At 36.1% G+C, this 23,509-nt stretch overlaps 4 protein-coding genes across 7 annotated transcripts; 3 read left to right on the plus strand and 1 right to left on the minus strand.

Moving 5' to 3' along the window:
• The first annotated feature begins 3,412 nt into the window (after positions 1 to 3,412).
• Positions 3,413 to 5,698, plus strand: LOC111275019 (protein DMP4-like). Of its 3 annotated transcripts, none has more exons than XM_022860094.2 (2): positions 3,413 to 4,559; positions 5,158 to 5,698. In XM_022860094.2, the coding sequence occupies exons 1-2, from the start codon at positions 3,933 to 3,935 to the stop codon at positions 5,200 to 5,202; spliced, it is 672 nt and encodes a 223-aa protein (XP_022715829.2). In that variant the 5' UTR covers positions 3,413 to 3,932; the 3' UTR covers positions 5,203 to 5,698. The 3 variants fall into 3 exon arrangements, with proteins under 3 accessions (XP_022715829.2, XP_089611639.1, XP_089611640.1); XM_089755513.1 differs by having other exon boundaries at positions 3,417 to 4,559; positions 5,308 to 5,698; XM_089755514.1 differs by lacking the exon at positions 5,158 to 5,698 and having other exon boundaries at positions 3,424 to 4,730.
• LOC111275018 (uncharacterized) lies at positions 4,964 to 7,169 on the minus strand. The gene is made up of 2 exons (XM_022860091.2): positions 7,066 to 7,169; positions 4,964 to 6,686 (listed from the first exon to the last, which is right to left on the minus strand). Exon 2 carries the CDS (start codon positions 6,584 to 6,586, stop codon positions 5,126 to 5,128), a length of 1,461 nt encoding a protein of 486 aa, XP_022715826.1. The 5' UTR covers positions 6,587 to 6,686; positions 7,066 to 7,169; the 3' UTR covers positions 4,964 to 5,125.
• Positions 7,170 to 8,777: 1,608 nt separating this feature from the next.
• Positions 8,778 to 12,471, plus strand: LOC111275021 (triose phosphate/phosphate translocator, chloroplastic-like). The gene is made up of 12 exons (XM_022860097.2): positions 8,778 to 9,141; positions 9,223 to 9,297; positions 9,437 to 9,502; positions 9,611 to 9,689; positions 10,200 to 10,320; positions 10,468 to 10,563; positions 10,767 to 10,879; positions 11,061 to 11,138; positions 11,250 to 11,366; positions 11,541 to 11,640; positions 11,739 to 11,839; positions 12,141 to 12,471. The coding sequence occupies exons 1-12, from the start codon at positions 8,879 to 8,881 to the stop codon at positions 12,156 to 12,158; spliced, it is 1,227 nt and encodes a 408-aa protein (XP_022715832.2). The 5' UTR covers positions 8,778 to 8,878; the 3' UTR covers positions 12,159 to 12,471.
• An 824-nt stretch (positions 12,472 to 13,295) lies between these two features.
• Positions 13,296 to 23,505, plus strand: LOC111275020 (homeobox-DDT domain protein RLT1-like). 2 transcript variants are annotated; one of them, XM_022860095.2, is made up of 18 exons: positions 13,308 to 14,028; positions 14,124 to 14,561; positions 14,765 to 14,844; positions 15,329 to 15,739; positions 15,820 to 15,909; positions 16,002 to 16,166; positions 16,286 to 16,508; positions 17,099 to 17,199; positions 17,360 to 17,446; positions 17,534 to 17,686; positions 17,761 to 17,916; positions 18,445 to 18,654; positions 18,740 to 19,444; positions 19,542 to 20,102; positions 20,240 to 20,863; positions 20,965 to 21,069; positions 21,945 to 22,187; positions 22,462 to 23,505. In XM_022860095.2, exons 1-18 carry the CDS (start codon positions 13,887 to 13,889, stop codon positions 23,212 to 23,214), a joined length of 5,247 nt encoding a protein of 1,748 aa, XP_022715830.2. In that variant the 5' UTR covers positions 13,308 to 13,886; the 3' UTR covers positions 23,215 to 23,505. The 2 variants fall into 2 exon arrangements, with proteins under 2 accessions (XP_089611477.1, XP_022715830.2); XM_089755351.1 differs by lacking the exon at positions 14,765 to 14,844 and having other exon boundaries at positions 13,296 to 14,028.
• The last annotated feature ends 4 nt before the right edge of the window (positions 23,506 to 23,509 follow it).

Below are 23,509 nucleotides of genomic sequence, written 5' to 3' on the forward strand. Positions count from 1 at the left end.
TGGTTGAGCAAGAAAGAGAGATTCGAGGGTTACAATTAGACAAAATCAGTTAACTACTAATTTGTCTTTTATTTCTTTATATTTTTTGGTAGTAATGAAGTAATAATCAAGCATTATAGAGCAAAAACAACAGAACTTAGACATTGACAACTTCTCATGTAATTTCGCCCTAAAGCTTACAAGGAAACAAAGTTATAAATTTGGGTCCATTTTGATTGTGTTATTATTTGTGCATCTTGAAAACATAATTAGAAGTAACAACCAATGTTAGAAATCATGATTACTAATTTTCCCCCTCTTTAATTTCTAGATAATACTTGTTGGTGCAATAAACAGCCACATGATCAAAAGCAAAGTATAGTTGAGGTGGGCATGGAAGTTTTGCTAATTTAATGGACAATTTAAACTCAAATTTAAACTGAACTCAACATTAGAATGATTGCCTAATGGCCCTCACCAAATGACAACAGGCTTTTTCTTGATTTAATGGTAGTTATGATAGATTAATTTAATCCTGATTTCCTTGATTAAAATAGATTGTAGGCAATTACCGAGCCCTAGCTTGTAGACAGCTACCTACGCCTTTTGGACCAGATTCTGCATTCTAATTAATCTCTCAAGAATCCCCTTACTAAAAAGAATTTATTACACTGGGGAAAATGGATAAATATATATTTTTAGATAAAGAATCTTTGAACAATTTGTGATAGCCGCATTGCAGATATCCATTCCAAATTGCTTTTCTTTATCAAATTGTTTGTGTCATCTCTGGAAAGAAGTGTAATTTAAGACTTTTGATGCCACGAAACTGATCAAGTTGGCATCCTGCCTTCATCATCACTCATGGCCATGGGAAAGGCCATTCCATTGAATCTAATATACATTCATTTTAGGTTTCTTCATCTTCTTATTAATCTATTTAATGTACGGTGCTATATCCATAATAATTGAGATGACAAACCCTAAATAGTTATAAGTTATATTTTGTAGTAAGTATCAATATTAATTTGATGAAAGGTACCCAAAGCACGCAAGAAAAATGGCTTAATGGGTTTCTATCAAACACTTATATTTGCAATCATTTATGGCAGGATAATTTAAATTTCGCTGCATGGGAATGTGGACTGTTGACCATGGGGTGTGGACTACAATTAATGGTCTGCGGAAGTCGAGAATTCGCTATTTACGACAGCGTACAAAAACCCAGAAAAAAAAAAAAAAGAATTTGGTTACTTGTGCAACATCCAAGACTAAAACATCTATTAATTCGGCAACAATTTTAGCTAATATAAAATTCTTGGTAACAATCGAGGGCGGATAAATAAAATTAACCTTGTTGATGCAGCGGATCAATTGTTGATCCGTTGCATAAAAAATGAAGTCATATGTGGAAAATTATATCGTTTTTCAGCAAATGTACAATTTATAATTTTGATTTAAACGATTAGTGTTGAGAGAGAAACAATCCCACATCTAATACTAAAAAATTGGACTGTGATTTGTGGTTTTAATTATAAATAAAAGCCACCATCCCTGTATTGAAATGTCTTAGTTTAAAGAACAAAACCTTGATAACAAGGTTTTGGAAATTTTAAAGCAGATAATATCTTATAGCAAGCTCAATCCAACAACTTTTACATCAACAATGTTAACCTCTTGTCTTTGTCTACTTAATTAATTTAAGACGTATCGTTCTCAATCAATTTTTATTTTGAAAATTCAAACATGTATCTCTTTCCTATATAGTTTAACGTAATTATCACTATCCTAAAGTCCTTAAGAATTTTATAGTAATACGATTACAAATTGTGAGAATATAAAATATTAGGAATCTGTCACCTTTTTTAATTTACTAATTTGATGTTGAAATGCTTCTAGTTCTACAAGTTGGATAAACAGAATAAATTTGTAGTCAAGCTTGAGCACATCATCTAAACTTGACCTATTAGCCTACAGGTATGGTCAGTTTACTTACTAATTAATCAAATTATATAGTGTTCATTTACTTGCTTGACAACACCAATAATCTTTTCTATGCTTTTTGTCAAATAGAGGGAAATAAATCCTAGATAGATATGTAAGTTTTCACTTTTCAATTTAAAACTAGGATTATGTCTGCTCTGGTCCGAAAGACATCAATGTTGGGCTCAATGTAAACTTTTTGGTCTCAAACAGAGAAGGCCGAACCGGACAATGTCTGTTTAATTGGGCTTTCTCTTTGGACATGTTGGATCACAATAATGCCGAGCTACTAGTTGGGCTTTTTGGGTGCATGTTGCAACATGGGCTGAGTTATCGAAATTCTTAAATTATAGAATTGAAAAAAAAAAAAAAGCAAAGTGAAGCATGGCCTAAGGTAAATACGTAATATTTCATTATATTTTATAAGACTATCACAATATCCCAAGTTTTACTTAGGCTTAATATCTCTAGGGATGATTTTAAAAACACAGATTTTCATATCAGCCTGCTACGCGTTTTTGTAATTATATACTTTTTAGTCCCATTATAAACAAGTTTAATCTGACTGATAAACTAACTCTCCCTTGTATATGATTTTTGTTGTAGTAATTTTTTTTAATTAAAATGAGATTTGCTTAGTGTCGATCGTTCTCTTTCCCATGTGAACACTGAGATGGAAAATCATGTAGTTTCATTCCTGCTGGGTTGCTTCTTGTAAATGGGCCATCGGCCATCCCTTCTTCAGTTATTTTTCATTTATCTTTAGACTTCAACTGGAAGTAGATCGAGCAGGCCCTCTTTCATGTTAATCCATTAGATTGAATGAAATATTTGCTTATCGGCTAACTATTTATATATCCTTTAAAGCAATTGCTTACTTCAGAGCTTTGTTGCTTTGCTTAAAGCTTAACCAAAAAATAAAAAAGACTTAGATCTGCCTCCAATTCTCGAATACCAATCACATGAGAAAAATTGCAATAAATGGGAAGTTTCTTTTCGTTTTAAAGGCTTCTTGCAATTCAACAAAAATGTGTTTCAAAATGCCCTTGTTTTGGGAAAGAAAGGAAAAGAATTAAGGAAAAGAAGGAAAAAAAAAGGATTTGGGCCCTTGATATAAAGAAATAACAAAACATACTAGAAATGCTCTTATTTTCAGGGAATTAAGGTTGGTCAGCTGGCATCTTATAAAAGTTCTGGTGTACCCTTGGCAAACTTCATGCAGATATATCCGACCAAAACTTACTAATTATAGATAATCCTATGTTTAAGCAGAAACAATGCTGAAATATTTTCAGCTAATTATCAGATTATGTATTAGTTACACTTGCGCTAAGCAGGATTGGCGTCCACTCCAGATGGACACATCACGAATTCCCCATTGTTATGAAGTTATAACGTGCAAGCAATGGCTGTATTCATTTCCTTTTTCGCAAATAGAAGACGGAGCGGCTTGAAAGTGCAGAGAGAGTAGCCTCTAAAACAAGCATTAAAAAGAATAATTGATAAATGGGAAAATTCCCCAAATTCACATGTATCGCGTCTCATCAAAACAAATGACATATGCTGATTTACCGTAAGCACCAGATTCTCGTAGGCTGGTAACTTACTCGTTAAAGCTTTATTAATTGTAACCCCACAATCTCTCTTTTCTGGGTACAATATCTTGCAAGCTTGGTTTCGTATCGGTCATGATGAACATAGACATTAGGCACTCTTCTTTAACTTTATCCAAGTAAAATTTTGAGCTAACACATATGGAACCAAAACTCCCTTTCTGAAATGGTGCAAGATTGCTGATTTCTATATTTTGGTTTCTTTTCCTTGCAAGGCATCACTTCATTCTCTTCCCTCCCTTTACCTCCACTCAAAAATATGTCATTTCCACCTTTATAAATATAGTTGCTCAGCACAAAGCTCCGACCAAATGAGATCAACGTAAACAGGAAAAGAGAATTGAGAAGACTTCAGTTATGGAGATTAAGGTACAAGGTGAAGAATCTCATGAACATGGTGAACAAAAGGTACCCCTCCTGCAAGATTTGCCTGAATCTGAAACAGAAAAGAAAAGCCTCGCACAGAAGGCAATCAGTCAAACATTTCAAAGCACAGCACATTTGGCTAATCTATTACCCACAGGAACCGTTCTCGCTTTCCAACTTCTCTCGCCCATATTCACAAACCAAGGCAACTGTGACTCGGTCTGTCAGACCATGACAGCTGTCCTCATAGTGCTTTGTGGATTATCATGTTTCTTGACGAGCTTCACAGATAGTTTCAGAGACAAGAATGGCAACGTCTGTTATGGTTTTGCCACATTTTATGGGTTGTGGGTCATTGATGGTTCAGTCACTCCTCCACCAGAATTTGCCACAAAATACCAACTGCGTTTTATAGATTTCATGCATGCATTCATGTCAATACTAGTATTTGCAGCTGTGGCACTATTTGATCAGAATGTCGTGAGTTGCTTTTACCCAACTCCATCAGCTCAAGCTCAGGAAATCCTCACAGCACTGCCAGTTGGTATAGGCGTTTTCTGCAGTATGTTGTTTGTTGTCTTTCCTACCACACGTCATGGAATTGGCTTCCCCTTGTCTGTAAGTTAACATTTTCCCCTTTTGATATGAGATATAATAACCATATGTTTCCATAGTCAGTAAAACTCTTCTAATCCCAATGTAGCCATCATCCTTCACTCCTGATCTCTTCTAAAGTACAGATGATGAGACCACTTATTGTTATATCACTAAAATCTTAGTCACCTTTAACCTCTTCATGCACTTGAAGATCCAGTTGCTAAATAAACTAGAACTCTATGGGAATGATGCCTGTATTAGTTCCCAGTAAGGAAAGTAAGTAACAAACCATAATATATGATTCAGAATTCAGAGACATTGTCATTTGCATAAAAACTCAAAAGTAACTAAATAAGCAAGAAAACGAACGATTAAGTAAAATCCAACAGCAAACAAGAGTTGCTGAATTTTGCCATTGTAGGAAATGAGAAAAGCAGTGGTTTATTGCATAAGTAATTCAAGTGATTGAGGAGACAAATATATGTTAAAGTGCAAAGTAATCAAGCTATAGTAGAAGGTAAGGCTAAATCAGCAATACATATATAATTAGAATAATGGAAGTATAAGACCCATCCTTGCATGCCAAATCAAAAAGCTTCATCTTGAATTTCTATGTCAGGTTCAGCAAATTCACTTATCAGCTCAACCTGAAACAATTCAATAGATTCTTGGACCATTCTTTCATCCCAAAATGCACCTAGAAGCGTACTCCATGCTCCCTCTTCTGGAATACATCCATCAATCACCATTTCATCAACAACATGAACAGCTTTGTGCAGGTCTCCCTTCTTACAGAAAGATTTCATAAGAGTCTCAAAAGTCCCAGTCTCAACAGAGATGCCCCTAGTCCTCATGCTTAGATACAATTGGAAAGCTCGGCTTAAATCACACTTGGTACAAAGGCCTTGGACTACCATATTATAAATCCTAACATGAAGACTCCAAGTTAATCGGTTCACCGAGGTCCTGCCTAAGATCATCTCATCAAGGAAGTTTGCAGCCTCCTGAAACTTGTTAATATTACAGAAGCCACTTATGATCTTCCCATACAACCCTGCATCTGGTTGCAGGCCTTGCAGTTTCATCCTGTCAAGAATGTCCACAGCTTCTTGAAGCTTTCCTTCCTTACATAGTCCATGAATTAAGATACTATAAGTTATTGTGTTGGGTTTACAACTTTTGCTAACCATTGTCTCCAGTAGTTCCATGGCTTCTGAAGATCGCCCATCCTTGCAGAGACCATCCATTAAAGAACTGTAAGTGAAAACATTTGGCTCAATACCATTGCATTTCATCTCTTCAAGCAATCCTATTGCTTCATTTAGATTCTTTGACTGACATAAGCCATGTATCAAGGAAGAATATGTAACAACGGAAGGAGAACCATCTCTCATTTTCATCTCTTCAAATAACTCCTTTGCTTCAGTAATCTTTCCAAATCTACAAAACCCATTAATCAAAGTCCCATAAGTATAAGAATCCGGAGGACACCCACGATTAGGCATCTCATGAAAAATATGAAGAGCAGAATCCATGGTTCCACCATTCTTGCAGAGTGCTTTAATCAAAATATTGAGAGAGGCAACACTAGTTGGAACACCTACTTCTTTCATGTGCCTGTAAAACCTCAAAGCGATCTTTAACTGGTTCTCTTCAACCAGAATATCAAACACAGTAATATAAGATTTTTTACTTGGTTCACATTTGAATTCCCTCATCTTATCAAAGACCCTGATGGCATCAAATGGTCTATGAACCCTTCCATAGCCTCTACAAATAGAAAGGAATATATCTTCCCTTAAATCACACTTTTCTACCTTCATTCTATCAAGGAGATCTTCTGCCGGTCGAAATTTGTTCGCTGACACTAGTTTAGAGATCATAATACCAAAAGTGCTGTGATCATGACGAAAACCATTGGCGTATTCAGCTGTTGCCGAATCGAATATAGCAAGAGCCTTGTCTATATTCCTCTCTGCTTTTATTAAGTGCACCACTTGAGAAGTAGTGATTTTTTTCGACCATTTAAACACAACCTTGGTACCCATTCTAGCTAACTCTCTATGTTAACAGTACACCGCCCCAAACTCGAATAATGCCAATATCACAGGACATATTTCGATGCTAATTTGCAACTCATACACGCACCTACACGAGATTCAGATTCAGAAGTTACACAAACATCTACAAGGATAGTATATATTTATTTGAATTTAAACTAAATAAGGAATATATAACAGCAAATTTTGTCCTTAAATATAGCATCCCAATATAATCAAATGTGTCTCTAAAATTTATTGAAAACCCCAGAAAAGAGGACCAAACGATACATATGCTATATGCAATAAAGAACTGTTTATACATTGGATTGCTAGCGTGAGCATTTTATCGAACATTTGGTGGGTGGAAACTAGAAGATTGATTGGCAAAGATATTAAACTCATGAGAAACCAGATTACTAACAAATATAATAGGAAAAAAATAGAACAGTCGTCAAAAGCATATTTAAGAGAAAGAAGTAGCTTACAATTCGCTGTCGTGAAATGAAGCGAGTGATTCGAAAAGGTTTGGAAAATCGAACTGCTAGTGCGGTTCGTCATCGGTAATGAGCAAATGTTTTACGGCACTCCCACATAAACCAGGCTGATGCCATGCCGATGTGGCCCATTATTGTGGCCCATAAAGGGTTCCAAAAGGATTTGTAATAAGAAGCCCAACCGGCCAGTATTTTGGAAGCTGAAAAAGAAAAAGCCCGCTAGCTCATTGTGTCTTTGTTGGGCCTACTGCATATCCGCATAGCCAACCCAGGATGCCAAGTCTGCTTGTTAGTTGTTACCATTTATTAATTTTTTTTTTAAGTCTGAAATTCGGCTTATAATAATAAAATTAATGTTCCTCTCCAACAATGAAAGACAATATTTAGGATATTTCGGAAGAGGAGAACACCCAAAAAAAAAAAAACACGACGATGAGTTGAAAGAGGTGTCCTGTTTATTGGACAAACTTAAATGTAGTCACAAACTGTAACCCCAATTCAAAGGAAAGACACCTACATCAATCCCATTTTATGTATTATTTTATTATAGTATTTGATATTATTTTTAAGATTATTATAATAATTTAATTATTATAGTAATAAAATTATCAAGTGATTTAATTGTTAATAATTTTAGATTATTATATTTGATATGTTATTATAAATGATTTGTATTTTTAAATCAATATATTTGATATTATATGAAAAAATAAATCATAGAGTATAATATATCTAAAATAATCTTATAAAAAAGTAAAATATTTAATATTTATTAAATTAATAATTTATAAAATAATTAAATATTATTTTATAAAAACTGTAAAATATAATCAATTTTGATAAAAAAAATTAAAAAATTATTAAATAAATTTATAATTTTTTTAGTTGATATAAATTTATATCATAAAATATTTTGAAAATAAATGATTAAAAAACTGATTTTTAAAAATTTTTAGTGATTAACTTCTTGGGATAATATTAATTATATTTTTCATAAGAATAAACTAATAAAAAAATAATATTGAAATTTACTTTTTTTTATGATAAAATTTTTTTGTAATTAAGTTTGAAACTAATTTATTTTCTAAAATAGTAATTTTATCATTCTAACGAATAATCATTGTCGCATAATTTTTTAAATTATTATAATTTTTAAATGAATTATTTTGTGCCAAATATTCTCTAAACGAAATCGTTAAAATGTTAGAATTTCAATTTTAATGATCAAAACTTAATTTTAATTATAATAAAAAAGATCATTGTGAAAATTTCTACCTCGTGACAAAAGTTTTCGGTTTCACCACACAAGAAAATGGGAGATCGGAGACGATAAGGATTTTGGAAAATAGAGAGCAGAGGCCACTCACGATTGGACAAGATTTCACTTCCTTCACAAGCCTTTCACTGGCGATAAGATCTGGCCCCACCTCTCGGCTCTCTCCCCCAATATCCTCTCCCCCCTTAATTCTCAGCCACAATTAATCTCTCCACTCTATTACACCCAACTATATCCCCTCTTTTTATTCTGCACCATTAATCAGCTATCTCCCAGTTTCTGATCTTTATCCTACGTCATCAAGTCAGAGGACGCAGTATATTATCATGCATCTTGTTGCAGGGGATCAAAACGACGTAATTGTTTGAGAATCGAGAACCACTAAAATAGAAATTATTAATAATTTAAAAAAGCCAAAAAAAAAAAAAAAGAGAAAAGAAAAATCTGTTCATTCCCTCCCTCCATTAAGAGCTCACTCTAGCTACTATACACAAATTTCGTTCTCTCTTTCTCGATTTCTCGGGAGCAATGGAGTCGCGATTGTTGTCACGCGCTTCCACCATCACTGGCTTACCTCAGCTCAGGCCAAGGCTTTCGCGAGATAGCGTCAACATGTCGTTTGCTTCAGCTAAGCCGATCGGAGCCGTCGGAGAAGGGGGGAACGTGATATGGGGGAGGCAGCTAAGGCCGGCCCTGGTGCTCGAGAGCTCGCCGGTTAGTAAGCGGGACATTTTGAAGCCGGTTTTAGCCGCTTCATCGTCGCCAGCCGAGGGAGGAAGCGATTCCGCCGGGTGAGGTCCGTTTCCTCCGTTCTGACTCGGACAACTCATCCACACTTCAGTCTCTGACTGACTGACTCGGTTTTATTGCAGGGACGCAAAGATCGCTCCGGTTGGATTCTTCAAGAAGTATCCCGCTATTGTTACTGGCTTTTTCTTCTTCATGTGGTAAGTACAAAACCGGTCAACAAGTTTAACCGTCAAATGTTCGACACTTCGACGGGCCGGTCAACTGTGGTTAAGATTCGGTTTACTTCAGTTTTGTGAATTTACATGATCGTCCTTTTCTTTTCTTTTTTTTTTACAGGTACTTCTTGAATGTGATATTTAACATTCTCAACAAGAAGATTTACAATTACTTCCCTTATCCTTAGTGAGTAATTGATTTTTTATATATATATTTCTAAAGGTTTTCTCGTGATATGGTTTCATGAATGGTTAGTTTTGTTTTTAAGGTTATTTTCGTGGCATTTTGGCGCAGTTTTGTGTCGGTTATTCACTTGTTCGTTGGGGTGGTTTACTGTTTGATCAGCTGGGCCGTGGGCCTCCCTAAGCGGGCTGTAAGTGAACCTTCTAATCCCACCATCTCAATTTTACATTTTTTTATATATAAATCTTAAATTAGGTTTTTTTCGTAATTGTCGTCTTCTTTTTATAGTTTTTCATTTTAAAGCATTTGATTTTTTTTACATTGGAATTTGTGTGACTAAGCACTGCATGTGCCAACTTTATTGCCGTAGCATGAAACTTATTAAAGTGCTTATTGCGTAAGAAGCCCGTGGTTATGCTGGAAAGTGGGGTGATTCTTTTCATTGGTTATGCTTGTATACGGATGGCTAAGAAAGAGATTTACTTTGATACAATCACGTTCACTAATTGATGTCATATTAAGGTTATAATTTCAAAATGCTGTAGTAATTTACTTTCAGTAGAAAATGATACTCAGTATCTTACTAGCAATTTACATAGCATGGTGCCCTAAGATTGCAGCCTGCTTCCTCTTGAAAAAAACCAGGAGAATTTTGCAGATATTGTGCACTGATATGTAATTGTTGTATTTTTATATGTAGCCTATTGACTCTAACCTACTGAAGTTGTTGATCCCCGTTGCTGTATGCCATGCACTTGGCCATGTAACTAGCAATGTCTCCTTTGCAGCTGTTGCTGTCTCTTTCACCCACACAATCAAAGGTGATGGCATTACATGAATCTATTCTCTTGTGCACATATATATATATAGGGATGTTATTTACATATACATTCGATATTCTGTCACCAGGGTCAGTTCACTACTTCTGATCTGACTCATAAGTCATAACTTAATTATTTGTTTTTCAGCTCTTGAGCCTTTCTTCAATGCTGCTGCTTCTCAGTTTGTACTTGGACAATCCATACCACTTAATCTATGGCTGTCTCTTGCTCCTGTTGTTATTGGTAATTTCTCTGTTCTCTCTGTTTGATCACCTCACTCAAATCAGTTCAGGTGTAAAATATATTCTCCCTTAATGTGCCTTAGCTCTAATTGTGTAGATAAACTATAAACTCTCAACTATGTTGTTATATTGTCATAGTGCACTTGAATTGTTAACCTGCCAGCCACCATGTTTGGGTTTCCTTTAATTGCAAACAAAATGCAGGTGTATCCATGGCATCAATGACTGAGTTGTCATTCAATTGGACGGGTTTCATTAGCGCAATGATTTCCAACGTCTCCTTCACTTACAGGAGTATCTATTCCAAGAAAGCAATGGTGACTGTCTTTGAAACTTGAGTCTCGACCTTTCTTTTCAAAATAATGAAACAGAGCTCTTCCATCTCTTCCTCACATCCCTTTTCTTTTTCTTATCAGTTTGTGCAGAGCTCAGAATGTTTATTTGAAACCATATTTCCTAATAAACATTTTATAGTAATTGTCGTTTTATCATATGCAGACCGATATGGACAGTACAAATGTCTATGCTTATATTTCCATCATTGCTCTCTTCGTCTGTATTCCCCCAGCCATCATTGTAAGTAAAAATGTTTTTAGGGCAGCTGGACTGCTAGATATTTTTAAACAACTAAAACATTAAGCACAAAGTCCTTTAAACCTTCCATGTTTTCCCGCCTGCCTGTTGTAGTTAGAGGGTCCTCAACTAATCAAGCATGGGTTCAATGATGCTATTGCTAACGTGGGTATCACTAAATTCATCTCGGATCTCTTTTGGGTGGGAATGTTTTACCATCTCTATAATCAGGTACATTATTTTCTCCATTTTTAGTGTTTTAAGTTTGATCCTACTTGAAAGATTGACTAATGGGGCTTGACCAACAGTTGACTTATGCTTTGTCCAAGCAGGTAAGCATGGTGCCTACTCTCACCATTATATATATTGAACCTGATAAACCTTTTTTTTTTTTGTGGCATTCAGTTGGCTACCAACACTTTGGAGCGGGTGGCACCACTTACTCATGCAGTCGGGAATGTGCTGAAGCGTGTGTTTGTCATTGGCTTCACAATCCTGGTCTTTGGTAAGTTTAGAATTTTGCAGTCCATGATTTTTTTTTTCTTCATTTTATTATACAACTCTTTGGAGTACTGAATATCTAACAATCTACACTTCTTACAGGGAACAAGATTTCAACACAGACAGGTATAGGAACAGTCATAGCAATTGCTGGAGTGGCAGCCTACTCATTCATCAAGGCCAAGATGGAAGAAGAGAAACAAGTGAGTAAAACAACAATATTAGGACAAATACACGCATTATAACAAAAAATTAATTGGTTGTTCTTATAATTGGTCATTTAATTATTAATGCCACTGAAGCAGTTCTACAAATTTCTAATCACCGCATATTTTTGAATGAGGGCATTTTGAAACTGGTTAAAATGGGATAGTCTGTCTTGCGAACAAGAGATAGGCATATTATAGCTGCAATTATTGTAATAATTTTCCTGTAATCTTTCAAGAAGTGAAAAAGGGATCAATTATAATTTAAAATAATGCCAAATGGGGTTTCTTTTTGCAGCAAATGAAAGCAGCATGAGAAGAAAAAAGGCATGGAAATGGAGGAAGTCACGGGTGTAAAGTCATAATATGTCTTTCCTTATGGAGATAAAAGTTGACATTGAATTAATATCCTGCTGTTATTATTAAGTTTTTTCTTCTGTTCCATCAAAATTTCTTTAATTCAGAGCACAAACCATTGCTGATTTTCGATTTAGCCTTTGTTGACTGAAAATAATGTACTCTCACGTATTCTGTCTCTCGAATTAAGCTTTATTTCGGTAGAAGCTTTAAAAAGAGATTTGAGCAGAATAGGTGCCAAAAAATAAAAGATTGTGAATAGTCTTACATAATTCCCCCATGCACATATATACTTTGTTTTTAGAATTTGCGTATCTTACTGGCAAGGAATTAATGAGAAAGAAGACAGTATTATAATCATACAATATTGGAGGGATTTGCATAAAAAAAAATACTAAGAATATTACATGATTTAGAACATATACCCATCTATTAACAATTTTTTTGTCATTGCTGGAATCATATATATTGGTCATGGCATGCATTAGATATTGAAGGGTTTTAGGCATGAGATGTATGATAAGTATTAATTTGGAGCATGTCACACTATAAAATTTAACAATTGTGAACCTTAAAACTTATAATCTCTTCTTTTATTTTCATGCTGCCATATCATTTGTAATTGTGACAAAAATCAAAATAATTTATGAACACTTCTTATAACTTCATTTTTTTCGCCAAAACGTCCTATAACTTAATGGATTTCGTGTGCACTTGAACGTATGCATATGGTTGAATATACTTGCTACTAAATGGAAAATTGATCATAATTTTTCTTTTCACGGAAATTTAAAAGTACTTTAAGATTGCCTGTACTATTGTAATTCAAAGGCCACTGCAGCAGAAGGTGCGTTGGCATAGACTCTTCTGGTTTTCTTTTCATGTGCCAAAGTACTCTTTTCTCTCCTGGCGTGCTGTCGATTTGGAAGGCTATTCTTCAAATGTGTGAGATTTATAGACGAGTTGGGCTCATAAAATACTAGATAGGTAGCCCAAATTTTACAACCCGGTCTATCCGTCTAGCCCAATAAAGAAGGGGGGACAATAGGGCCCCACAACAACAACATAAACCAGAATACTCGGCTACATACAACTCGATTGCCTAACCGAAGAGATCCCCTCCACAGGCTCAGACCATCAACACAAAACTCAATAACCTAAAGCTACCACTTGCATCAAAATAACTCAGGGAACAGTGAATAAAGAAAAGAAAAACATCTTGTTAAAAAAGTTTCTTTCTTTTTAATTTTTTTTTTCCTTTTAAAAGCCCTCCACAATATTAACACATTGTTTTGACACGAACAACACATCAAATTCAATAAAAACAAAAGAAGAAAAAGATTAATTGGTCAGTACCAAAAAAAAAATGGAATTTGTAATTGGACTCAAGAAAAATCACTATTGTTGTTGTTTTTATTATTCTGCTCCTAATTACACTTTTTCTTTTCCCTATTTTCCTTTTGTTTTCTTTTTATTTTTATTATTCTTTCTTTTCGATCCCTTTTGAATTTTTTTTTCTTCTTTCTTCTAATTCATTGTTCTTCTTCGATAATAATTCTCATCTTTCCCTTTCTTGACTTTCACGATATTTCGTGTTTTTAGAGAGAGAGAGAAAGAGAAGCTCTTTTGGGTTTTTTTTTTTTTTTTGAAACCCTAAGGTTTCCTCTTTGATTTTGGATCTCCTTCAATGGAGCCTGGTTCGGAAGGAGAAACTAATCAGATCAAAATTCCAAATAAAAACAATAACAATTCCAATGAAGGTAACATTAAGCCTAAACGACAGATGAAGACTCCGTACCAACTCGAAGCTCTCGAGAAAGCCTATGCTTGTATGTTTGTTCATCTCTTTCTTAACTCGTTGAAAATTTTTTAATTTCATTTACTTTTTCGGAATTTCTGGTATTTTTTATTTTTTTTTTCTTAGTGGAGACGTATCCATCGGAAGCGACACGAGCGGGGTTGTCGGAGAAATTAGGATTAACAGATCGGCAGTTGCAGATGTGGTTTTGTCATCGGAGATTGAAAGAAAAGAAGGAAACTCCTTCAAAAACCCCTCGCAAAGGCGCCGCGTTACCGCCGGAATCTCCAATCGATGAGTTACGAGCCGTGCCGGAGCCGGACTACGGGTCTGGGTCTGGTTCGGGATCCAGTCCGTATATGGACTCAAGGAAGTTAGGGGGAAGCCCATCTCGGGGCATGATGGAGGATGTGCCGATGGTGATGAGGTATTATGAGTCGCAGCAGTCGATAATGGAGCTCAGAGCAATTGCTTGCGTGGAGGCACAGTTGGGGGAGCCATTGAGGGATGATGGGCCTATACTGGGAATGGAGTTTGATTCATTACCTCCCGATGCATTCGGAGGTATAAGTGACCTGATTTTGTGTTATTTGAAAGTTAGGTGGCTGTGTTGGTTTAAAGAATTTATATTTTTGCAAAATGTGAACTATATTTGTGCTGTATCATTCATGGATTTATAAATTTACATATTGTTTAGTGTAGTTTATAGTAGGCGTTGTAAGTGGAAATGCATGGATTTTATTTAATTTTTTTTCTTTCGTGAACAGCAATTCCCGAGCCAGATAAGAAGTCTGGACATCCTTATGAGAGCAAACTATATGAGCGACATGATGGCCGGTCAAGCAAAGTTGGTTTCTCAAATTTACATTTATTTTAACTGCCAGTATATTTAGAAATTAAAATGCTTTGTGTGGTTGAAGAAACGGTGATCTTGTAATGTAGTTGTGACAATTTCTGTGGTAGGTTCCATTTGGTTTTTACAATTATGTGACTTTAAATTTAGAGACCATATATATTGCCGAACACTTTCGTTTCTAGAATGCTACTTTTCCCTTCATTATGCATGTTTCTTTGGGACAGGTTAACTGGTTCTAGTATGTGGCCTCTTTGTTGCGGCAGCTGTTATGTAGTTGGTTTAGCAGTCTAGGATGTTTAAATTTATATGCTGCTGGGATTATTATCTTCTATCTTCTTTTCTTTTTTGAGTCACCAGTTATATTTTATTTAAATTTAAAATGCTTATTTGTTCTTGTTGTTTTGATGGGAATGAAAATTATATTACATAGTTTATATGGGTTGACTTATTATTATCATATGAACTATAATCCCAGGCTGCTGCAAGGACTTTTCATGAGTATCAGTTTCTTCCAGAGCATTCGAGTCTTAGATCTGATGCATATGGACAAGTTACTCAGTCTCATTTTCATGAATCCCCAGCCGATGGTGCAAGGGGTAGAGCTACATCATTTGTGCATGGAGAGGAACCATTGTCCAGGGTTCATGGTATCCAAGGTCATGGTTCTCGGGTTCGTGTGTTACCTCAACAAGACAAGACAGGAATTATTCCTTTGTCATCTCAAGTGGCTGATGATTCTCTTGCAGAAAGGGAGTCATTTACAAATGGCAGAATTAATGCTCAGTCTATTTCCCATTCAGTTTTGGGATCTGAAGATCCATATATGTTGTCTGCTGGGCAAACCTTTAATAATGATGCTGATCTACGAAACGATAGGAAGCGCAAGGTGCCTAGCTTGTTAGAGTATGTTTCATATATTCTCTATTTCCTTTCATTATTTCTAATTGTATATCATCTTTCTTGTAGAGTGATGAAAGTAGAATTGCAAGGGAAGTTGAAGCACATGAGAACAGGATTCGAAAAGAGATTGAGAAACTAGATAATAAAAGGCGAAAGGTTTTCTGATTATTAATTTTTCATCGATCATGAAATTGGCTTCTTGGGGAATCCTCTTTATTCACTCATATTATGAAAAATGTTTTTCTCAGAGTGAAGAAAGAATGAGGAAAGAAATGGAAAGACATGAACGTGAAAGAAGGAAGGAAGAAGAGAGGTTGATGCGTGAGAAGCAGCGGGAAGAAGAGAGATCGCAGCGTGAGCAAAGACGTGAAATGGAAAGAAGGCAAAAGTTTTTGCAGAAAGAATATTTAAGAGTAAGTTTGAGAACCCATTAATCTGAGTTACGTTATGGATAATGTTGTTACCTAATCATAAATGATGAGATCTCTCTCTCCTTCTAGTCATTGGTTTTAATTTGAGGTTTACCTTATAGGCTGAGAAAAAGAGACAAAAGGAAGAGCTTCGCAGAGAGAAAGAGGAAGAGAGACGTAGAGTTGCTAGGGAGAAGGCAACTGCACGAAAAATTGCTAAAGAGTCCATGGATCTTCTCGAAGATGAACAGCTAGAACTCATGGAGTTGGCTGCTGCTAGCAAGGGAATACCCTCAATTATTCATCTTGATCACGATAGTTTGCAAAATCTTGAGTTATTTAGAGGTAAATGTCATCTGAAATTTGTATTTGTCTTATTGCCTTTATTGAATTTATACTTTGATTGCTAAGCATTTTGAATAAGAGAAAAAACCCTAAAATTCTGACACAATTTTTTTTAAAAAAATAGTATGCTTTAACTGAAACTGATTTCTGATGCAATTTTTTTTTTGAAAATAATAGGCTCTAACTGAAACTGACTCACTGGTTATTGAGTGTGTTAAGTTACTTGCTTCACAGTTGAAAATAATATTTTTCAGATCCCCTTTCCCTTCAAAATTCAACCATTTGGATGAAAGTACTGAATGCCACTAACATAATGAATGTTTTCAATGTGGTTGGTTGGAATAATTTTATGGTCTCTTTAATGAATGATTAGAATTAATTCATGGTTAGGAGGATATGATGCTAGGTGTACTAATCCTATTTCTTTCACTTGGATTTGCAGAAAGATTGTTTTATATTCTCTCACTGTTTGTACTTATTTTTCAATAACCATTTAATTTTTCATTGTTTGGTGGGTCTTGTTCTTTTGCCATCTATTTTGACTCTTTAGAACCTTTGTGCTGATAATAACACTAGCATTTCTGTTTTAGATTCTTTAAGCCTGTTTCCCCCCAAGTCTGTGCAATTGAAAAGACCATTTACCATTCAACCATGGATCGATTCAGAGGAGAATGTTGGGAATCTTCTCATGGTATGACATATTTATTGCTTTGAGTCAACAAGTCTAATGATCTTTCTTATGCTTTTATATCTTTGCAGTTTGTTTACTTAGTGATTTAAGGTAGAATTATACATATAGCACCTTTAAGTTCTAAAGGTAAAAGGTCTAATGACACAGTTTCCTTTATCAGGCATGGAGATTTTTGATTACTTTTGCTGATGTTCTCAGACTATGGCCATTCACTCTTGATGAGTTTGTGCAAGGTTTTCATGACTATGTGAGTTTCTAATGGAATATTTTGTTTTCTAATATCCTTTTTTGATTTTGCTTCCTATTTGTGATATTGTTACCATTTTGCTATCAGGATTCAAGGTTGCTGGGCGAGATTCATGTTGCTCTTTTGAAATCAATAATAAAAGACATTGAAGATGTTGCTAGAACACCAGCGACTGGATTAGGGATGAATCAGTACTGTGCTGCCAACCCTGAGGGTGGACACCCTCAGATTGTTGAAGGGGTAAGTGCTGTTATAGGTTTGTCACGGTGCTTATTTTATTGTTGATGAACCCTTTTGCATTTGGTGTTTGCTAGGCATATTCTTGGGGTTTTGACATCCGCAATTGGCAGTATCACTTAAATCCATTGACATGGCCTGAAATTTTCCGGCAATTAGCAATATCTGCAGGCTTTGGACCACAGTTGAAGAAACAAACTGCTGGATGGACGTACATGGGTGATAATGATGAGGTTTAATCAACTTCTTTCTACCATAACAATATTTAGTGTGCGCATATGAGTGTGTGGATATGTTTGTTGGAACTCCCGTCTTTAGAATAAGTGTTGATGATTCCTGACAAATATCACTTCTGATAATTAGGATTGTGAAGATAAATGAGTACTAATAAGTGATACGATATGAAAGCCTCTCAGATGGCCTGTGTTATATTTGTAGCAATCATTCTTTTAGATGAAATTGAATTGCTTTTTTGCAGACCAATGGTATCTTCTACTGCTTTGTGTCAGATATATCTTAATGTACACCAATATGTTGAGACACTAATAGATTGCCTTATCATAATAGATTATAGTTCCCTGCTTATTGCTTTAAACTTGATTATGCTAGCGCATTGTCAAATGTTTAAGTTGGACAAATTTGAGGTTTTGTGTTATCATCTTTAAATAGTTATTTGCTTTAGTGATTTGTACCATCAGATGTTAAAAGGCTGATTAATATTGTCTTATTGTCTGAGTATATTATTGTTTCTGTACCTGCAGGGTAAAGGTTGTGAAGACGTAGTTTCTACTCTACGCAATGGTTCAGCAGCTGTGAATGCATTTGCAGTGATGCGAGAAAAAGGCCTGTTACTTCCAAGAAGATCGAGGCATCGTTTGACACCTGGAACTGTCAAATTTGCAGCTTTTCATGTTCTTTCACTTGAGGGAAGCAAAGGATTAACAGTGTTAGAACTTGCAGATAAGATTCAGGTGAGTTTGGATTGTGTTCCTATTAGGTGTCAAATTGGTTTGTATCTTTTACATGCCTTTTCCTAATTTATCTGTTTCCTACAAGAAATCTGGACTTCGGGATCTCACAACTAGTAAGACACCAGAGGCTTCTATTTCAGTTGCTTTGACAAGGGATGCAAAGCTTTTTGAAAGAATAGCTCCTTCAACTTATTGCGTACGACCTGCCTATAGGAAAGATCCTACTGATGCTGAGGCCATACTTGCAGTAGCAAGGAAAAAGATTCGTCAATTTGAAAATGGGTTTTTAGGTGGAGAAGATGCTGATGAGGTTGAAAGAGATGAGGTGGAAAGAGATGAGGTTGAAAGAGATGAAGACTCTGAATGTGATGTTGATGAGGATCCTGAAGTTGATGATATTGCTACTCCCTCAATTGCAAACAAAGATGCTGACTATCCTAAGGTTGAAGTAAACATTTGTTCAGGAAGTGAAAAAGTCAATGCCTCAACTGATGATGCACTAAATGTTCTGGGTGAATTTGATAAGGATTTTCCATCTTTCCCTTCAAATACTGTGAAGGATGCCAATGGTCCAAGTAACACTGGATTATATGTTGCTGGTGAGGAGAATGGAGCAGGCAGTCCTGATCAACAGAATATTGAAATCGATGAAAGTAAGTCTGGTGAGTCATGGATTCAGGGTCTTTCAGAAGGTGAATATTCTTATCTTAGCGTTGAGGAGCGCCTAAATGCCCTTGTTGCCTTAATTGGTATTGCAAATGAAGGGAACTCTATCCGCGCTGTGCTGGAGGTAATCTTTAACTACAGTTTTGTCTGATTGTGCTGTTGCTTTGATTGTAAAGGCACCTATCATTTTTCCTCTTTCTTATTGATTTATGAATTCACAGGATCGTTTGGAAGCAGCAAATGCTCTTAAAAAGCAGATGTGGGCTGAGGCTCAGCTGGATAAAAGTCGTCTGAAGGAAGAAACCATTATTAAAATGGATTTTCCATCTGTGATGGGAATCAAGGCTGAAGCTCAACTGCCTAATTCTGCCGTGGAGGGCAGCCAAAGCCCATTTCCTGCTGCCGATAATAAAAATGATGAGGCATCTCCAAGCATTCCAGAAGACCAAAAACCCTTTCTATGCTCACAAACTGTTCAGAATGACGTCAATAGTTATCCTGCTGAAAGGGCCTTGGTACTTCAAGAGGCCTCCATGGGTCCAGATAACTTCTCTGGTCAGCAGCATGGATATGCTTCCAAAAGATCACGCTCACAGTTAAAATCATACATTGCCCACAGAGCGGAAGAGATGTATGTATACAGGTCCTTACCTCTTGGCCAAGATCGTAGACGCAATAGATACTGGCAGTTTGTTGCTTCTGCTTCTAAAAATGATCCTTGTTCTGGCTGGATATTTGTTGAATTACGTGATGGAAATTGGAGGCTGATTGATTCTGAAGAGGTATGTTATACTACTTAGAAAGAGAACTTTGTAATGTATTGGGATGAATTACTAGAAATAGTGGAACAAACATGATTAACTTTTGTATCATACATCTGGTTATATTTTTCTTATGTTTTCAATCAATTTCTCTGTAGGCCTTCGATGCTCTTTTGGCATCTTTGGATGCACGAGGCATCAGGGAATCCCATTTACGGATAATGTTGCAAAAGATTGAATCTTCCTTCAAAGAAAATGTTCGCAGGAACTTGCAGTGTGCCAGAGGAAGTGGAAGCTCCACTGAAAATGAAGCTTCTGAAATAGATTCTAGCACTGACTTTCCTGCCAGTTTTGACAGTCCTTGTAATGCAAGTTGTAGATTGAACTCTGATGCATTAGAGATATTACCTTCTTTCAAAATTCAGCTTGGGATAAGCGAAAATGGGAAAAAGTCAGCCTTGAAAAGATACCAAGATTTCCAGAGGTGGATGTGGAAAGAATGTTATAATTCCTCAACTTTGTGTGCCTTGAAATATGGGAAGAAGAGATGTGTGCAGCTGTTGGTTGTTTGTGATATGTGCCTTGGCTCTCATATCCCAGAGGAGATGCACTGTGGGTACTGCCACCAGACATTTGGCTCCATTAACAATAGTTTTAATTTCTCAGAACATGAGATTCAGTGCAAAGAAAACAGGAAGTTAGACACCAAGGATACACATACTCTTGATTCTTCTCTTCCCTTGGGAATCAGTTTGCTAAAGTCCTTGTTTGCTGTAGTTGAGGTGAGCTAGCAACAACTCACAGATGAATTTCCCATATAAATTGGAATTTTTTTGGTCTTAGTTATGTCCTTATCTTTTTGTTTCAAAATTTCCCTTGGCAGGTATCTGTTCCACCAGAAGCCCTTGAATCAATTTGGACAGAAGGCCATCGAAAGATTTGGGGCAGGAAGCTGCATGCTACTTCTTCCACAGATGAACTCCTAAAGGTTGTCATTTATTTTAAGTAGGGCTAAATGCCCAAATTAGGATTGGGCATTTGCATAAATTTTCATTTGAGGGATTAACCTATTATTTTATTTTGATCACTTTGGGATCTTAACTCTTAGATTTGTTTAATAGAGGGAATTTGACAAAGAAGTTAGTGGTTATTGGTAATGGGGCTAACGACTGCCCTTAGTCTCATTAAGTAATCAGTAACTTTGTTATAACTTTTCCTTATTTAGACAAATCCAAGAAGTTAAGATTCCAAATAGATCAAAATAATTGATATATTCTCAAATGAAAATTTGTACAAAAGTTGAATCCTAACTTGAGCATTTAGTCTTTTAATAGTTTATGACATTTAGCTAACCATTCTGCCAGGTTCTTTGCTCATGTTTCTTGTTCAACGTATTTATATTATGCTGAGGTTCTCTTCTAGCAGAAGCTGTGGCCATTTTGCTTGTGCCTAATACTATGAGACATTTATTGCTGACTAATCACTGATATTACATTGCCTATCAGATGATTAAATATGTTTTATAGATACAGTTCTGATCTTGGTCTCACTAAAATGTCATTATGGTGTTGAAAAATTGTACAAACGTTGAATCCTAACTTGAGCATTTTGTCTTTTAACAGTTTATGACATTTAGCTAACCAATCTGCCAGGTTCTTTGCTCATGTTTCTTGTTCTACGTATTTGTATTATTGCTGAGGTTCTCTTCTAGCAGAAGCTTTTGCCATCTTGCATGTGCCTAATACAATGAGACATTTGTTGCTGAGTAATCACCGATATTACATTTCCTATCAAATGATTAAATATGTTTTATAGATACAGTTCTGATCTTGGTCTCACTCAAATGTCATGTTGGTGTTGCAGTTGTTGACTCACCTTGAGAGTGCCATAAAGAGAGATTATTTATCATCTAACTTTGAGACAACGAGGGAATTATTGGGTTCTAGTCTTCAGTCAGAGAGTGATTTTACTGATTCTGTGCTTCCATGGATACCCCAAACTACTGCAGCTGTAGCTTTAAGGCTTTTGGAGCTTGATACGTGCATCATGTACGTAAAGCAGGAGAAAGTTGAACCTGCTGAGAACAGGGAAGCTAGAGCATTTATAGTGAGTATTTTGATGCCTTTTATTCACCTCCTGGCTCCTTGAACCATTCATAGCATGTGGGTATATTTTAATGTGACCTATTAGTAGGCTAGTCGCTAGATGATTAAATGCTGTTGGTATTTTCTGGAGTTTGGCATTTTTTGAATGTGCCTAGAATCTAGCTAATCGGCTACTTTCTTTCAATTTTTTTCTCCAGTCATTATATCATGTTATTGCAGCTTACTGGATTTTGCCACTTTTAAAATGTAAACTAACCATTTTGTCAAATATGCAGAAGCTTCCGTCGAGAGCCTCTCTTTTCATCAAGAATAAAGAGCTTGAATTAAAAGAACTAGACCCAGATGAGCCTATGAGAGAAGAGAACTTTGCTGACCTGAGTAACACTAGGCGCAACAACTATAAACGGGGAAGAGGGGGTCGTGAACAAGGATCTGGTAGAAAATGGCAGAGGAGAGGTTCTGGTTTCAAATATGATACTGGCAAGCAAATTGCTAGAGAAACCAATAATTTAAGTCTCCACCTCAAACAACAGGTTCAAAGAACAAATGGTCGAAGTTCTGGACGTGGCCGTCGAACAGTTAGAAAGAGAGCAGAAAGGAGAGCTGCGGATAATACTCAGGCAGCTCGTATGGCTGATGTGGTTAAACCCAAGGCCAGTGCTGTATCTGTAAGAGACTTGGATGAAGATTGGAGGGCTGAGAAATTCAGGATGATGCAAATGGTAAAACCTCCTGATAGTAACAGTGTGGAAGAGGGGTCTGATGATAATGCCCAAGGTGAGGGATATGAGCAAGGTAACTGGGAGCTGGATTTTAATGGTGCCTCTAGTGGGTGGAATGGAGAACCAATGGAAGCTAGTGATGAAGATGATGATGCTTATGAAGATGATAATGGCGATGAACAGCTGGGAGAAGAAGAAGATTCGGATGGAGATTTGGAGATGAGTGATGCATCAGACGAAGTAGCGAAGAAAACTAGAAATGGCGATGGCTCGGACTCGGCAGTTTCTGAAGGTTATAGCGATTAAACTGTTGCATTCGAAAAAAAAATTCGGTGATGCATGAGCTGCGTTGTTTTTAAACTTGCAGCTTCAAAGGCGAGTGAATGAGGGCAGGGGGAACAAAATTAGCAGCTCGGCCCCTTCTCTCTAGACCGTGAGGGCTAAGTAATTATAGAAAACTAGAGATTAATGCAGATTTGAAATGCAAGTGATTACAAAAGGTTGCTGACATGAGAGCATTCTTTTCAGGAATCAATGGTTCGTCACTTCGTTGTATAGTAGGAATTTATTAATAAAGTTTTAAGTGATTTATATTTATCTA

Source organism: Durio zibethinus, chromosome 26, assembly GCF_047325235.1.
Source record: "Durio zibethinus cultivar Kanyao isolate XHJ-2024 chromosome 26, ASM4732523v1, whole genome shotgun sequence".
In the NCBI taxonomy this organism is placed as follows: domain Eukaryota; kingdom Viridiplantae; phylum Streptophyta; class Magnoliopsida; order Malvales; family Malvaceae; genus Durio; species Durio zibethinus.

Coding starts and splice junctions, on each gene's coding strand:
- LOC111275021 (XM_022860097.2), top strand. CDS start 8,879: ATGGAGTCGCGATTGTTGTCACGCGCTTCCACCATCACTGGCTTACCT. Junction 9,690..10,199: donor TGGGCCTCCCTAAGCGGGCT/GTAAGTGAACCT, acceptor TTTTATATGTAG/CCTATTGACTCTAACCTACT. Junction 11,367..11,540: donor TTTACCATCTCTATAATCAG/GTACATTATTTT, acceptor TGTGGCATTCAG/TTGGCTACCAACACTTTGGA.
- LOC111275020 (XM_022860095.2), top strand. CDS start 13,887: ATGGAGCCTGGTTCGGAAGGAGAAACTAATCAGATCAAAATTCCAAAT. Junction 17,447..17,533: donor TGCAAGGTTTTCATGACTAT/GTGAGTTTCTAA, acceptor TTTTGCTATCAG/GATTCAAGGTTGCTGGGCGA. Junction 22,188..22,461: donor GGGAAGCTAGAGCATTTATA/GTGAGTATTTTG, acceptor TCAAATATGCAG/AAGCTTCCGTCGAGAGCCTC.
- LOC111275019 (XM_022860094.2), top strand. CDS start 3,933: ATGGAGATTAAGGTACAAGGTGAAGAATCTCATGAACATGGTGAACAA. Junction 4,560..5,157: donor GAATTGGCTTCCCCTTGTCT/GTAAGTTAACAT, acceptor TTTCTATGTCAG/GTTCAGCAAATTCACTTATC.
- LOC111275018 (XM_022860091.2), bottom strand. CDS start 6,586: ATGGGTACCAAGGTTGTGTTTAAATGGTCGAAAAAAATCACTACTTCT.